At 31.4% G+C, this 16,407-nt stretch overlaps 1 protein-coding gene across 2 annotated transcripts in view; it reads right to left on the bottom strand.

Moving 5' to 3' along the window:
- LOC109504549 (protein O-mannosyl-transferase 2-like) overlaps nucleotides 1-15,848 on the bottom strand; it is a 33,825-nt gene extending 17,977 nt beyond the window's left edge. The window contains exons 1-7 of one of the 2 annotated variants that reach the window (XM_025299966.1): nucleotides 15,574-15,848; nucleotides 15,297-15,380; nucleotides 15,135-15,219; nucleotides 12,370-12,474; nucleotides 12,142-12,250; nucleotides 11,796-12,064; nucleotides 2,863-3,045 (exon numbers count right to left, since the gene is read on the bottom strand). In XM_025299966.1, the coding sequence (XP_025155751.1) occupies nucleotides 2,905-3,045; nucleotides 11,796-12,064; nucleotides 12,142-12,250; nucleotides 12,370-12,474; nucleotides 15,135-15,219; nucleotides 15,297-15,380; nucleotides 15,574-15,662 (882 nt within the window). In that variant the 5' untranslated portion in view covers nucleotides 15,663-15,848 and the 3' untranslated portion in view covers nucleotides 2,863-2,904. Of the gene's footprint in view, nucleotides 1-2,862; nucleotides 3,046-11,795; nucleotides 12,065-12,141; nucleotides 12,251-12,369; nucleotides 12,475-15,134; nucleotides 15,220-15,296; nucleotides 15,381-15,573 lie in introns of those variants that run through there. The other variant, XM_025299967.1, reaches the window with a different exon arrangement.
- Between the last annotated feature and the right edge of the window lie 559 nt (nucleotides 15,849-16,407).

Raw genomic sequence — 16,407 nt, 5'->3', positions numbered from 1 at the left:
AAGTAAATCAGAAAGGAATTATTGTGTGACACGAAAAGAATTGCTCGCAGTAGTAGATTCGATTAAATCGTTTCATCATTATTTATATGGAAGGAATTCATTGTTCGTTCGGATCATATTTCGTTAAGATGGTTAATGTCTTTTAAGGAATTAGAAGGACAGTTGGCTCGATGGTTGGAGAGAGACTCCAACAGTATGATTTTGAAATACAGTATAGAAAAGGGAGTTCTCATCAAAATGCTGATAGACTTTCTCGCCGTCCTTGCAATTTAAATTCTTGTAATTATTGTAGTAAGATAGAACAAAAAGAAATAATTAATAAAGTTAATGAAGTTGGTCTAATTATTTTAGGAGGTGGACAAGATTGGAGAAAAATTCAATTAAAAGATAAGATTGTTTCTATGTTTTTAAGAAAAAAAGAATTAGGAGAACGTCCTACTTGGCATGAGGTAATTTCTGCAGGAGCTGTTGCTAGAATTTATTGGAAAATGTGGGATGCGTTTGTAATAAATAAGGGAATTATATTTAGAAAATGGGAATCAGTTTCTTGAAATAAACAAGTTTTTCAAATAGTTGTTCCTGGTGAGGAAATTGTTAGCATATTTAAGGAGGCTCACGATTCTTCTTTTGGTGGACATTTTGGTGTGAATAAAACTTTAGCTAGGATTCGTCGAAATTTTTATTGGGCTACTTGCAAAAAAGATGTAGAAGACTGGTGTAGATCTTGTGAGATCTGTATTGGGAGGATCTTCTAGCAAAGGGAAATCACCGCTTCAGATTTATAATGTTGGAGCTCCATTTGATAGAGTTCAATTAGATATTTTAGGTCCACTTCCAATTAATTTTTCTAAAAATAGATTTCTCCTTGTTATGATAGATTGTTTTTCGAAATGGGTTGAAGCAGTACCTCTCAAGAATATAAGAGCTTCAACGATGGCTGAAGCGTTTGTTAATCATGTGATTAGTTGTCATGGGGTTCCTTTAGAAATCCATACTGATCAGGGAAAATGTTTCGAATCTAAGCTTTTCCGGGAGCTTGCTTATTCGTTAGGAATTAAGAAAACTAGAACGACTGCTTTGCATCCTCAGTCAGATGGTCAAGTGGAGCGACAGCAGAGAACAATTTTAGATTATCTTTCGAAATTTATTTCAATTCATCAGAGAGATTGGGATCGATGGATTCAGATGTGTCTTTTAGCTTTTCGTTCATCGAAACATGAAACTATGAAGCTTACTCCAGCACAGCTTTATTTTGCTCGAAATCTTCGTTTGCCTCTTGATCTTCAGTGTGGAATTTCTCCTAATGATGAAGAATTATTAGAAGAAACTTTTGTTCCTTTATTAAAAAAAAATTGAATATAATTCATAATTTAGCTCGAAATTCAATGATAATGAAATCAATAAAAGTGAAATCTTCACATGATAAAAAAGCTAAGGATGTTAATTTTAAAGGGCAAAAAGTTTGGTTGTTTAATCCGCGTCGCATTGTAGGAAGGGCTCCCAAACTTCAGAGAAATTGGGAGGGTCCTTATGAAATAGTTAAAAAATTAAGTGACGTTTTTACTGTATTCAACAATCTTCTAAGCATAAAAAAAATTGTTCATGCAGATAGGTTAGCTACTTATCAGTTTAGGAAAAGATATTAAAAGTTATTTTTGTTGCTGTAGATTTTAGTTAAAATTGTAAAAAACAGATACTCTCTTTTTCTTGTGTGAATTTCAGGAAAGAATAAGGCTGGTTGTGAAATTGATGAAGCTTGGATGACATCGAAAAATCTAAGTAGGCCACCTTACTCACGGTTTTTGACCGTGGTTTTCCCGTGAGCCAAAGGGCGAATGCCAAGGTGGGGGTAAGGGGTGTTCTTTTAAAGAACGTTGGGTCCACGGGTTATACCTCCCTTTATCCGAAGAAGGAGCTGAAGAGCGGTGAACTGAAACTTCAAGAGTCACGTCGACAATTTTTCGGCCTGGTAGCTGTTGGAACAAGAAATGGCGTAGTCAAGTGAACCTGAGACAGCAGTCCAGGTTGTGACAAGGAATCGCCACAAGTGCCTTGGAGCAACAAAGATGGTGTGAAATTTTTGGAGACAGACTCGTAGAAGAACATTGAGAGCAACTTTTCCATGAAATTGTCGGGACGACAATTTTGGAAGAGGAGGGGCAATGCTGCGCCCGTGCCTTTGAGGGACATGTTATCCCTACGCTCCTGGGAGTGGACTGCAAAGGAATCGAGTAGAGATTGTTTGACAGCTGTTGTTGTCAAGGAGGTTGTTAAAAAAATAAAAGAAAGAAGAAGAGATGAGAGAGTCGCCCTAGTCTTGTCACGACGAACCGACGTATTAAAATAAAGCTTCTTTCGTTTTGTTAATTCCGTGTTATGTTTCTTGCGCAAGGGCGAAACAATATAATAGCGGAACAAAATTTACAAGGAAATTTATTATAGCCGATCGCCAACGGACAATAAATACAAATAATGAGAACGAGTTGATAATATCTCAAATAAATGTCTCTATCGTAAGAAAAAAGAAAATCGAACGTCAACTCTCATTTCTTTCGTAGAAATATTTATATACTATTTTGATTTTGTCAACTCAGATTTATACTTTCTCTTATGCCTTATATTTATTCATTTATTTATATTCTATTTATATATTTATTCATATTCATTCATATTATTTATCTAAATTTTGGACTTAAATAGCAAAAAATCGATTAATGTTCGAAACGTTAATCTTAACGTCCAGAAAATTTATATAATTAATATCCTTGAAAGTTTACAATAAACTTTCTTAAAAATCTTACAAGTAAAACACATTACATAAGTAAAACACATTACAATAATAATAATAATAATAATAAAGCGCAACAAACGAATTATATATTGACTGCCAAGTCAATTTCGTAATTAGAGGCGAATTTCAGATTCGTAATTAGAGGCCCCAAAAATCTGCAAATACCAAAATTGGTTTGAATCAGCCATCTTTTTACAATTTCGGTCCGCCATCTTGAATTTTGTAATTTTATCTCCAGATTCATAATCAGCGACCTAAAAATTCCTTACTGACTAATTCAGTGGAAGACAAGTTTGACGGAAATCACATGTAATATGTACAAAAGATTGAAATAGTACTTTCATGTCCAGGGATTAAGGGGTGATTTCCACCCTTAAAATGCGTTGTAAGTCGATATAAAAAAACATGTGTTCAATATTTTCCAATATTCTACGTGCATGCCAAATTTCATTCGAATCGGTGAGTGACAGTTGGGTAGTGTTACTTGTGAGGAAATTAAATGCCTAGGTCGATTCTAATAGCTAATTCATGTTTAGCGCAACCAAATTTATATAGAAACATGTGTCGCTTCCATTGCAAAAAAATCATCACTTGTCGGAATAATAATAAATAAATTATTTATAGCAAAATATTCGACAAATTTCCGAACTATCTGCACATATGTAATGAATTCAAGACTATGAATATAAAGAGAAAAACGTTGAAGATTATCAAATTCCAACGCTATTCCACAATTTTTGTTTTTCTTCAATGTTTTGTTTATATCATGAAAAATACTAATATAACAAAAATTTATTAACGGATTCATAATCAGCGACTTCAAAATAATAAATATAATATAGAAAATTGCTTCTTTATAGAAAAACAATATTTAGAATATAAACTTTTCAGCGCAATTCTACAAACATTCAAAATTTAGCTTCAATATTTTATTTATAACAAAAAAAATACTTTATTTTACCCAAATTTGACAGCGGATTAGTAATCAGCGACCTCAAGAACATAAATTTAAGTGAAAAAACAGTATGTTTATGAAGGATTTTTTTTCAGAAATGAATTTATTCAAAAAAAAATTTTTTTCGTCTTAATTTATTTATAACAAAGAAAATATAAACAATATTGAAATCAATGAAATCAATGAACATTTATCATAATTAAGTATTCAAATAGTGGATAAGCAAAAAAATTATTGAAATTGACGAATTCTATAAAATATAATCGAAAAATGAAGAAAATATAAGCGGGAAATGTATCCTGCTGTGACGCAAAGAGTTAAAGACCGGTCTGAAAATAAATACTTCAAACAATAAAATAATTTTTAAACTATTTCACTGTGATTCTTTCTGCCGAAATTACATCTCTTTTGAAATTTGCCTATTTTTGGAAGACAAAAAAGATGATTATTTAATCTCTTATATATTGAGAAAATGTTAGATTTAATCATCTGATTTTCATGATTCACATATTTTTCATATTATATTTCTGTATTTAAATTTACTGTCTGGGATAGAAGTATCCAAATATAATTATACAAGCTGAGTCTTTTTAATCTTAACAGACAAATATTTCAAAAATATGTAATTTTACAAAACAATTTTTCAAATAAAAGTTGCATAGTTTAAAAGGGAATATACAATAGTGCCCTTGGTTTGATCTTGAAACGTGTATTTAAATAAAAGTCAAATAAAAGTAAACTTAATTTTTCCAAATGGAAATCCCAATTTATTATTATATCTTTTTTTCTACCAATTAATTTTAACCACTTTTGTCTGAAACATTTTTTTATTTTATATTTTTTTAGATATTTAAGGAAAACTTGATAACTTTTTCAATATTTAACTTACAATATTTCATTGACTATTTGTCGAAAAAAAAAATAGTACTAAGCTTTTTTACTCTACTTGGTATCAAGAATATATTGTTGCAATAGTACTGTAACTTTTACTAATTTATCTGCTTTTGGAAACTTCAAAATTATCAAATTGATAAAAGTCAGGGCGCTATTGTAACAATGTATTCTTGAGACCAAGTAGAGTAAAAAAATCTATTTTTTTTTTTCGACAAATAGTGAGATATCTTAAGTTAAATATTGAAAAAATTACCAAATTATCCTTAAATATCTCAAAAAATATTAGGAAAATAAAAAATCTCAAATAAAAGTTGTTAAAATTAACTGATAGAAAAAGAAGATATAATAAAACATTGGGGTTTCCATCTGAAAAAATTAAGTTGACCTTCATTTGACCTTAAATATACGTTTCAAAGTCAAATCAAAGGCATCATTGTATATTCTCCTTTAAATCATACAACTTTTATTTAAAATATAATTTTGTAAAATTGCATATTTTCGAAATATTTACCTGTTAAGATTAAAAAGACTCAACCTGTATTTATACTGAGAGGAGTCATTATATTTTAACAAAAATTTTTTTATTAAACAGAGCAACTAAGTTTTTATGGAAGTTTTATGGAGGTAAAATTCAATGTGGACATCTTTTATAGCATGATAGATGTCTAAATGATACTCGAGCTCTTATCAAATGTTTTATAGCATTTGAAATGTTATTAAGGGGGCATATACATCTAACAGAATTTAAAAGATCGGTTTTTCATTTCTTGCGTTTTCTTAAAGCTTCATACGTAAAGAATATTTTCTCTAAGTTTTAAGTCGATATTGCAATAAATGACAAAGTTATAAGCCTGAGAGTACATTGGAAACTTGCACAAGCGGGCGTCACTCAGGTAGCATGGCCTGACTGTCCATCCTGTGTATTATTCTTCCCGAATTTATTGTGTTTCTCGCTGTTGTATATCTGCACAGAACCTGTTTTAGCCACATATTTTGAACGTAACGGCTACTCAGATATAAATATAGCTTGCCGCCCGTGCAGCTGGCAGTTAGAGCCGAGATCGAAGCATTTATTTCGCAGTATTCTCAGTGAAAGAAAACAATGTAGTTATAATGTACAGCGAATTATTGTCGAAATTATTGCATATACAGATACTTACATATTTAATAATAGTGCAGTGGAAAAAAAAGATCGAGATAAAATCACATTTCTAGAAGATTCAGGAAAGATGTAAAGCGGAAAAGGATACACCTGAAAATCGGTATGAAGCCGAAAGAAACAAAACAAGTACTAGTCTTGTAGTACTTGCCAGTAGGAAAAAATTAAAAAAAGCGGACGACATACCAGTTCTGGAAACGTTTAATGCGGAGTATCAAATTTTGAACTTTTAAAGTGTTTTCTGCTGTATCGGAATGTGACGCATTATTGGTTATACGCAAAATAGTACCTCATAGAAGTAGGCAGGACCAAATCGGCAGAATCAAAACGCACCTATTAAACTTTTTAGTAGTTATTTTGTGCTAATTTGTGCTACTAATAAAAATTTTGTACCTCGTGCCGTTTTGAAAAAAATCGTGGCGCTGCTACCTTCATATGAAGCCAGCAGGACCATAACAAAAAATAATTAAAAATTAAAAACAAGTACATAAATAGAAAGAGCATAATTTGTGCTAATTTGTGCCATCAGAAAGAAATTCATATTTGCATTCAGTTTCAGAAAAACAACACTTATTAAATTAAAACCCAGAAATCAATTTGAAACGTCAGTATCCGCTCTTATGAATAGACTCGAACCGCAACTCTTGCAACAGATACCGCTTATTTTGTGCTACTAAAATATGTAATTGGAGATTTTGTGTCCGCGGCATTTTTACAAAAAATCATCCAAGAACCAGCTTACACTCAAAAGTAAAGTGCCACTTGTGGTCAGCAGAATCCAGCCGCGACTTTTGCAAAAGATACCGCATATTTTGTGCTACTAAAATATGTAACTGCAGATTTTGTACCCGCGGCATTCCTATAAAAACTATTCAAGGACCATTTTACGCTCAAGAGTAAAGTGCCATTTGTTATCAGCAGAATCCGGCCGCATCTTTTGCAAAAGATACCGCTTATTTTGTGCTACCAAAATATGTAATTGCAGATTTTGCACCCGCGGCATTCCTACAAAAACCATTCAAGGACCATCTTATGCTCAAGAGTAAAGCGCCATTTGTAATCAGCAGAATCCGGCCGCGACTTTTGCAAAAAATACCGCTTATTTTGTGCTATTAAAATATGTAATTGCAGATTTTGTACCCGCGGCATTCCTACAAAAAGCATCCAAAAACTAGCTCACGCTCAAGAGTAAAGTGCCATTTGTGATCAGCAGAATCCAGCCGCGACTTTTGCAATAGATGTCGGATATTTTGTGACATTTAAGTTTGTAATTACAGATTGTGGTTGTTTTGTTGTGAATAGGATATTTAAATTGTGTGGGGGTTTTTAAATAAAGACTTAATTTTTTTTAAAATAGGCAAAAAACTTTTAACTATGTCCAATAAGTTTTAGCAATAAAAATTTATTTTTCTTTCGCATATATTAATAATACCGGTATAATTTTTATATTTGATTTAATATGTTTTGCTAATATGTAATGCCCTACTTGTGTTAATCTTGTCTTGTATCCTGTGTATGCAGCAATGCCGATCAGTTTATATATTTGCATATTATAAGGATTTATGTTGGGCATTGTTGGGCAATGTCATTCAGATTTATATCTATAATTGTCTTTCCCTTGTCAATCCTTATAACATATTTTAGTAGCACAAAATAAGCGATATCTTTTGCAAAAGTCGCGGCCGGATTCTGCTGATAACAAATAACACTTTACTCTTGAGCGCAAGATGGTCCTTGAATGGTTTTTGTAGGAATGCCGCGGGTACAAAATCTGCAGTTACATATTTTAGTAGCACAAAATAAGCGATATCTTTTGCAAAAGTCGCGGCTGGATTCTGCTGATAACAAATGGCACTTTACTCTTGAGCGTAAGATGGTCCTTGAATGGTTTTTGTAGGAATGCCGCGGGTACAAAATCTACAGTTACATATTTTAGTAGCATAAAATAAGCGGTATCTTTTGCAAAAGTCGCGGCTGGATTCTGCTGACCACAAGTGGCACTTTACTTTTGAGTGTAAGCTGGTTCTTGGATGATTTTTTGTAAAAATGCCGCGGACACAAAATCTCCAATTACATATTTTAGTAGCACAAAATAAGCGGTATCTGTTGCAAGAGTTGCGGTTCGAGTCTATTCATAAGAGCGGATATTGACGTTTCAAATTGATTTCTGGGTTTTAATTTAATAAGTGTTGTTTTTCTGAAACTGAATGCAAATATGAACTTCTTTCTGATGGCACAAATTAGCACAAATTATGCTCTTTCTATTTATGTACTTGTTTTTAATTTTTAATTATTTTTTGTTATGGTCCTGCTGGCTTCATATGAAGATAGCAGCGCCACGATTTTTTTTAAAACGGCACGAGGTACAAAATTTTTATTAGTAGCACAAATTAGCACAAAATAAGTACTAAAAAGTTTAATAGGTGCGTTTCGATTCTGCCGATTTGGTCCTGCCTACTTCAAAGAGGTCAAAATAGTGATGAGAGCTTGAATAATCTAATTTGGAAAGTACCTCCAAAAACAATGTACAGCGGAGCCATTCTTGTCGAAATTATTGCATATACAGATACTTACATGTTTAATAATAGTGCAGCCTCATTATTATAAATAATGCATGCAATGAACATAAATGTCGGGCCGAACGTACATCAATATGCTGCACGGGAGGACGGCCGTCGCATCGCGCAAGCAAAGGCACACGCGTTTGAAATTACTAAAGAAGCACGAATACGTCGTCGCCAACAAAATATTAAAGATCTTATACCATCCATCGCAGAAAATCTGCATTATGGCCCTGGTATCGATGATTCAATGTAAGTTTAACAAATTTCATGTTTTATCAATGACTAAATATTCAAACGCGTTTTTCTCGAAACGATTTTTGTTACACTGGTACCAGAAATTACTCGAAAACCACTGAACCGATTTACCTGCAACTTTTTTCTACATACTCTATACATAATTCTCTATCGCGTATCGTAGGACTTTTTTACGATACTTAACTTTTTTTTTACAACAGAAAAACAAATTAACTTTTCCTTGAAAATCACTATATTAGATTCAAACGTCTGCCATTTAGTCAAAAATCGATATTTTCAAAATCGGCTACGATACGCGGAAAATTATACTATCTATTTTAATATTCTATTTCTCTTTTTTGTTTTAGTTGAGTTTTAGGAAAGCTACATCTAGTATCGATGATACGGATTTTTTGAACACTGCTTCTTCGTTTGCTTGTATCTCTCCATTATTTTTTATAACTGCTGACCATAAAAAGTCATGAATATTCTTAAAGGTGTATATTTTCATATAAAAAAAACCCCCAATCCTATAACTTCAATGGTTTCCCAGAAAAAAATTATCGAAATTTACTTTTTTTTGGGCTTCTTGGTGTATATGTCCTCTTAAATCAACTACTTCAATGATATACTATTTTAAGTTGCTTAAATCTCGAACTTTTCTCTCTGGTAAATCCTCTGGCAAACATAGATTTAATAATAACAGCCTCAAGCAAAAAAGTCCACACTTTTTAATGAGATTTTTCCTGGGCATTAAATCGGGAGAGACTCAACTGCCTGGCACCTAAATCATCAAATATAACTTAATTGGACTTTTCGCTTGAATCTTTACCAAAGTCTATGTTTACCGGAGAAAAGATTGAGATTTGGATGATTTAAAATAATGTAACCTTAAAATAATGAAGCAATTGGTCTAATAACCTTAAGCCTTAAATGCTACAAAATATTTGATAAGAGCTCGACTATCATTTAGACATTTGTCGAACTACAAAAAATGCCCACATTAAACTTTATTAACTTTCATAAAAACTTAGTAAATTGATGTTTAATAAAAAATAAGGTAAAAGTGGGGTTTAGGGGACCCACCTCCAATGAGCTTGTCATTGATATTGCTGCGCCCGTGTCTTTGGGAGACATGTTATCCCCACGCTCCTGGAAGTGGACTGCAAAGGAATCGAGTAGAGATTGTTTGACAGCTGTTGTTGTCAAGGAGGTTGTTTAATAAATAAAAAAGGAAAGAAGAAGAGATGAGAGAGAGTCGCCCTAGTCTTGTCACAACGAACGGACGTATTAAAATAAAGCTTCTTTCGTTTTGTTAATTCCGTGTTATTTTTCTTGCGCAAGGGCGCAACAATATATATTATCAAGGATACTCTACTGAGTGACATTCAAGAGGTTTTAGCCGTCGCTCATTGTTTGTTAAAAAATAATTAACAAAAGAAATTTCATAAATAGAATGTAATTTTCCGATACCGTGTATATATTTAAGGAATGAGCACGTGCTATACACGCGCTATATATGAATATATATCACCGCACTATGAAACTTGTTTTGTTTTGATTATTTCTATTGTGTATATTCTTACTTGGTATGTTTCGTATTATCTGTATTATTACTCTCAGTTGCTCTTTCGTCGTTCAACTAGTTGGTCGCTTAAGTAAATCCAAGAGTTACGTAAATTTTAACTCTCAATTACTATTAAATTGATGTATGTATATAAAACAGTATACGTATATGCGCGGGGAGGGACTCCGCCCCTCCCCCCGCACCCCCTCCCCAAAAAACCTAACCCTAACCAAACCTAACCAAACCTAGGTTTGGTATGGTTTGGTATGGTATGGTTTTTTGGGGAGAGGTGCGGGGGGAGGGGCAGAGCCCCTCCCCCGCGCATATATGTGTACTATTTACTATATTTCTTTGTATATACTATGTAAAAATATACACATGAGTATATATATGCAATATTTATACAATTTCTTTTGTTAATAACTTTCTAATAAACAGTAAGCGATGGCTAAAATCTTTTTAGTGTTATTTAGGAAAGTGAGTTCTATAACATATATCAATATGAAAACTATCGGAGGTGGGTCCCCTAAACCCCACTTTTACCAAAAACAAAAAAAAATGTTAAAATATAATGACTGCTTCTCTTACAAGCTGCATGAAGTATAAATCATCGATTTGATTGCATTTTTGTAGGTAGGTCAAAAATCGAAAAATATTTATTCTATATTTTGCCGTTCTATATTTTGCTCAGACACTCAATAGTTTCAAAATTATTTAATAATGAAGAGTATGTAATTAGACACAATGCGTGAAGTAGAATGTACAAGCAGGTGCTTATCAAAAGCTACGGTGGTGAGACAGCTTAGTCGCCTGACTAGTGACCCAGATAGCCAAACCTGCGCGAGCAGATTTCGAACAAAGCCTGCTATCATAGTTTGATGGCAAATAGGCAACAAATTTAACGCAGAATCTGTTATATTAAATTATGCCGCCAATCTGCGGTCAAATATGCGCCAGATCCTGTTGTCAGATATTTGACGGCAGATTTGTAGCAAAAACCGCGCAAGACTTGCAGTAATTTGACGGCAGATTGGCGGCAGAAACCGAACAAACTCTACGCGCAGATTCTACGTATAGTTTGGCAGCAGGACCTGCGCGGTTTCTGCCGACAATCTGCTCGCACGGCCTGTCACACAGGTCCTGTCGACAAAACACAAGCCCAATGAGGACACTGATGGCTATGGTTTTGATGTGGAGATCTGATCGAAATTGGCGTCAATCTGCGCGCATTCTGTTAGCATTTTGCTTACTGGGGAGCTAGCGATCGGAGTTCAATTCTAACTGCTATGACGTACGGTTTTTCTTCTTTTCTTTATATGGATTTTAATTTAATATTGAATATTTACTATCTGTTTGCGTAAACATTTTTTTAGTTTTTTATAAGCAATATGCGCTAATGATAACCTTTTGAAGATTATTCAAAATTATTACCTTGACAACATATGCCAAAGGCAAGATCATTATCGAGATATTATATATTAATAATTATCTGGTTATTAGAATAATTCTATATGTACACACGCAGCATTAAAATTATTAATTATTAATTATTATTATTATATCTGCTGAATAAAAAGGAAAAGCGTGCATAATTTCCAATTTAATATTGAATTCAATGTTAGATTACTTACGATAGGATTAGATAAGTCTCCCAATTCTTGCCAAAGTTCATACACAGTATAAAGACCTACGAGTAGAACAACAAAAAGTCCGACAAATTTAACACTAATAGTACATGCGAGCGAAACTCCAGTAAATGACAACCACAACCACCAAGGCCGTGTAAATGACCGGTTGCGGAGCGACGCTACACGAGCCATTCCCCATGTTGCACACATCATAAAACACAACAATATCGGATCCAAAAGAATATACTGGTTTAATGTCAACAGTCCTATATCTGCAACACGAACAATGAATTAATTTATCAAGATTTTTATCAATTAAATGACCTTATTTAAGGATATCATAATTTACCAAATAAAATAAAAATGGCAGCAAGCAAAGAGGCAGAAGTAGACTTGGTAAGATCCCATGTGATAAGATAAGATAAAGGAACAATAGTTGCACCTAAAGATGTACAAAACTAAAATAAAAAAAAATTGCAGTTAAATTAAAAATTTTTAATATAACAAGTAAAAATAAATTCTGTGTAATCTATTTATAAGTTTTATTATTAATCTAGATAAAGTTTAATTAACTTACAATTCTCATACCAATATAATTAACACTTTCAAATTTATCTCCTGGTTTTTCAAAAGCAAATTTGCCATCATAACCAGTCATATATCCAGATAAAGCAATAAGCATCTAAAATTAAATTTATGATTATATCCATACTAAGTAAATTGAGTTATTAATTATGTTGTGTTAAAAAAACAAAAGATCATTAATATTCTGCTTAATAAACAAGTTTAGAACAATAATTTTATTTGTGACAAACCAAATTTTTCAGATAAATAAAAATAACATATGGGATATTATTTATAAATCTTTATATTTAATATACTAATGATATATTAATATATTTATTATATTTTCCACTGTATACATCTGTTTTCTAGAGAGCATATTGATATATATTTTCCTATTAGCAAAGTGTTCATGCTTAGAAAGCCCATAAAAAAGAAAAATAATTCACAAAATAATAAATGAACAAAAGAATAAGATTTGAATTTAGTCCTATAAAAAAATGAAAGTTTCACAATTAGCTTATACAGGTTGGGGCAATAACTATTAGGACCTTAAATATCTTCGAATCTATAAGACCCAGAGGAAGATTTATGTAACCAAAATTGCACGGTACGAAGGGAGCTATAATATAGTGATAATAGTTTTTGTCCAGGTGGAAGCGCTTTGGAGATACCAAGGTCAACTTGTGTTTTTTAAATGGAAACCCTAATTTTTTATTACACTGTCTATTTCTACCAATTAATTTGAACAACTTTTGTCTAAAACATTTTTTATTTGCTTAATATTTTTAGATATTTGAGGAAAACTTGATAACTTTTTCAATATTTAACTTACGATATCTCGCTAACTACTTGTCTACTATTTGTCTACTATTTGTCGGAAGAAAAAGTGGTATTAGACTTTCTTGCTTTATTTAATCTCGAGAATATATTGTTACAATAGTGCCCTGATTTTTATTAATTTGATGATTTTAAAATTTCCAAAAATCAGCAAGTTAACAAAAGTCAGGGCGCTATTGTAACAATATATTCTTGAGACTAAATAAAGCAAGAAAGTCTAGTACCACTTTTTCTTCTAACAAATAGTTAGCGAGATATCGTAAGTTAAATATTGAAAAAGTAAGTTAAATATTGAAAAAGTTTCAAGTTTTCCTCAAATATCTCAAAAAATATTAGGCAAATAAAAAAATGCTTTAGACAAAAGTTGTTCAAATTAATTGGTAGAAAAAGACAGTGCAATAAAAAATTAGGGTTCTCATTTAAAAAACGCAAGTTGACCTTGGTATCTCCGAAGTGCCTCCAGCTGGATAAAAATTATTATCGCTATATGGTAGCCCCCTTCGTACTGTGCAATTTTGGTTACACAAATCTTCCTCTTGGCCTTATAAATTCGAAGATATTTAAGGTCTTAATAGTTATTGCTCCACCCTGTATAGTTAAGAAATCTATCGAGCTCTTATTTTATAAAAAAATGTTTCTTTTTTATAATTACAAAAAATTAGTTATTAAATATTACTTATATTCTCTAGTTTTTATTATATTATTCACAAATACAAAAGTAATTTAATTATAATAAAATGTAATAAAGAAATGAAAAGACATAATAAAGAGATGTAGAGTGCAAGTATTTTATCGTATAATCTCACATAACATACATGCCTAGGAGATATTAAGAGATTACCAAAAAATATCTTATAGATATATTTCAAATATTATAGTAAAATATCTCAAAATTATCTGTTATAAGACATTTTTAAGACTGTAATATATGTAATTGTCTATATGTGTTGTCTATATTACAAATTTAATATTGATACATATATTGCTATAATATGTCAATATCATAATAAGTTTCCAATTTTACATATCATGTTCAGAAAGTTTGTCAAAATTTTAGATAAATTTATAATTAAATTAATATCTATTTATATGAACATCTATTTATATGACTTTATCAATTTTTTATTTAACTTATGATCAATAAGTTATGCATATGGTTTTTTAAAACATATATATCAAACAGTATATTATCAGATACTGACAATTATCATTAATACTGATCTGAGCAAGACAGATGCAAGAACAACTAGTTCTTGCATGATATAATTATAAATTTTCATCAACTACAACTCATTAAAAAAGAAATAAAATAAAACATATATTTCTTCTTCTAATGACTAATTTCAGAAATCTACATAAATATTATGCATATATAAATGTCTAAGAGTAATTTGAAAGAGGACATCTTTAAGTTTTGTTCCAAAACAATGTTTCAGTAAAGTCTTAAAAACCAAAGAATAAAGTGTTCTAAAGATGTCATAAAGATATCTTTCTAATATCTTGACATTAGGAATTTTCAAATATATTTCAAGTGACTTTAAGATATCATTGGCTGCGTTCAGTAGAACAAAATGATCAGTGAGCGCTTAGTGATTATTGTCTGTGATTGGAGCATTCTTTTAGATTTTTCATAGACCCAGAAGTATTTACCAATCAGGAGCGAGAATCACTAAGCGCTTACTGATCACTTTGTTCTGCTGAACGCAGCCATTGTTATCTGGGCTATTTTAATATGATTTTTTAAGATAATTATTCTATTAAATATAAGATTTATATAAAAAGTGATGTCATAAAGATATCTTTCTAATATTTTGACATTAGGAATTTTCAAATATATTTCAGGTGGCTTTAAGATATCATCGTATTATCTGGAATATTTTAATATGATTTTATAAGATAATTATTTTATTAAATATAAGATTTATATAGAAACTATACCTTTCCCAAAGGAGGATGCACATCAAAAAAGAACGTCCTATTTATGTACCAATTGCCCATTTTTCCAAAATGTGTTTCATCCCAACTAAAATCGAAAGATTTCTGAAATCCTATCCTAATTTAAAAACCGTAAATAAAATCAGTGATGTAATGTCAAGTTACCACACATGTTGAGGTTCTGTAACTTTATAGAATCTTGTGATTAATGTACATATAGTTACACTTCCCAGTAAAAGCCACCAACTCCTAGAAATGTAATATACATTTCTACATGCATTTCGACACATATCATATGTAAATACATATTACACATATACATATATGTGTAACACAACAAAACACATATATGTATATAGTTATTTCATGTATTTTTATTACTTGACATTTTGAACATGATTCTGTAAAATATAAATAACTTATTTTAAATAAATTATTTTACATAGTGTTTTCTTCTTTTTCATTCACTTGCGAAGTCATTGCATTTTTTAATTTAGAAACGATTTTTTGGGTATTATTAATATTTCTCATGTTTGATCTGATTATTCTACTCTTTTATTCTTGTATGATAAGCAGAGAATACGTCCTTTTAAGAGAAAAATAGTCATCAGGGCGAGCAAACTTTCATGTCAGAGTCACGATATATAAACTGTGTTTCGAACCACACCAGGGGGTACAAACTCCTCTCTTAGAAACCAAGCGACGGGTTTTTGGAGCGCCACCATGATACGTCCCGGAACTGGTGGAACTAAAATGGTTCACGTGATACAGAGTGGGGATACGCGCTACATTGAAATCCAGTATACAGATATATAAATATAAGGCCTGTTCTTTTTCGCTGCACTGCTGCACTGATGCAATAAGTTAGAGTGAAACAAATATATATTTCTCACTCTAACTTATTGCATCAGTGCAACAGTGCAGCGAAAAAGAACAGGCCTTATATATATATATATATATATATATATATATATATATATATATTAAACGTGTAATAACTCATATAGCACAAATCTTGAAAGGATGTTTTAAGAACGTTCTAAGGACATTCATACATCCTAAGAACGTTCTAAGAACATTCTCTGAAGATTTGGTGCTATCTGGAAAGTAATTTTGTATTTTTTTGGTAAAATTAAACAATACTTGTATGTTGTTATAATTTCATGAAGCAATGCATGCGAGAGATGGTAGATGATATTGGGTTGTTCAAAAAGTCATTGCAGTTTTTTCAGTGATTTTTAAGACTTAATTTTATACAAAGAATCAACATGAATCA

The sequence above is a fragment of the Harpegnathos saltator genome, unplaced genomic scaffold (genome assembly GCF_003227715.2).
Source record: "Harpegnathos saltator strain DR-91 unplaced genomic scaffold, Hsal_v8.6 scaffold302, whole genome shotgun sequence".
Lineage (NCBI taxonomy): Eukaryota > Metazoa > Arthropoda > Insecta > Hymenoptera > Formicidae > Harpegnathos > Harpegnathos saltator.
This window is presented reverse-complemented; position numbering and strand designations above follow the sequence as displayed.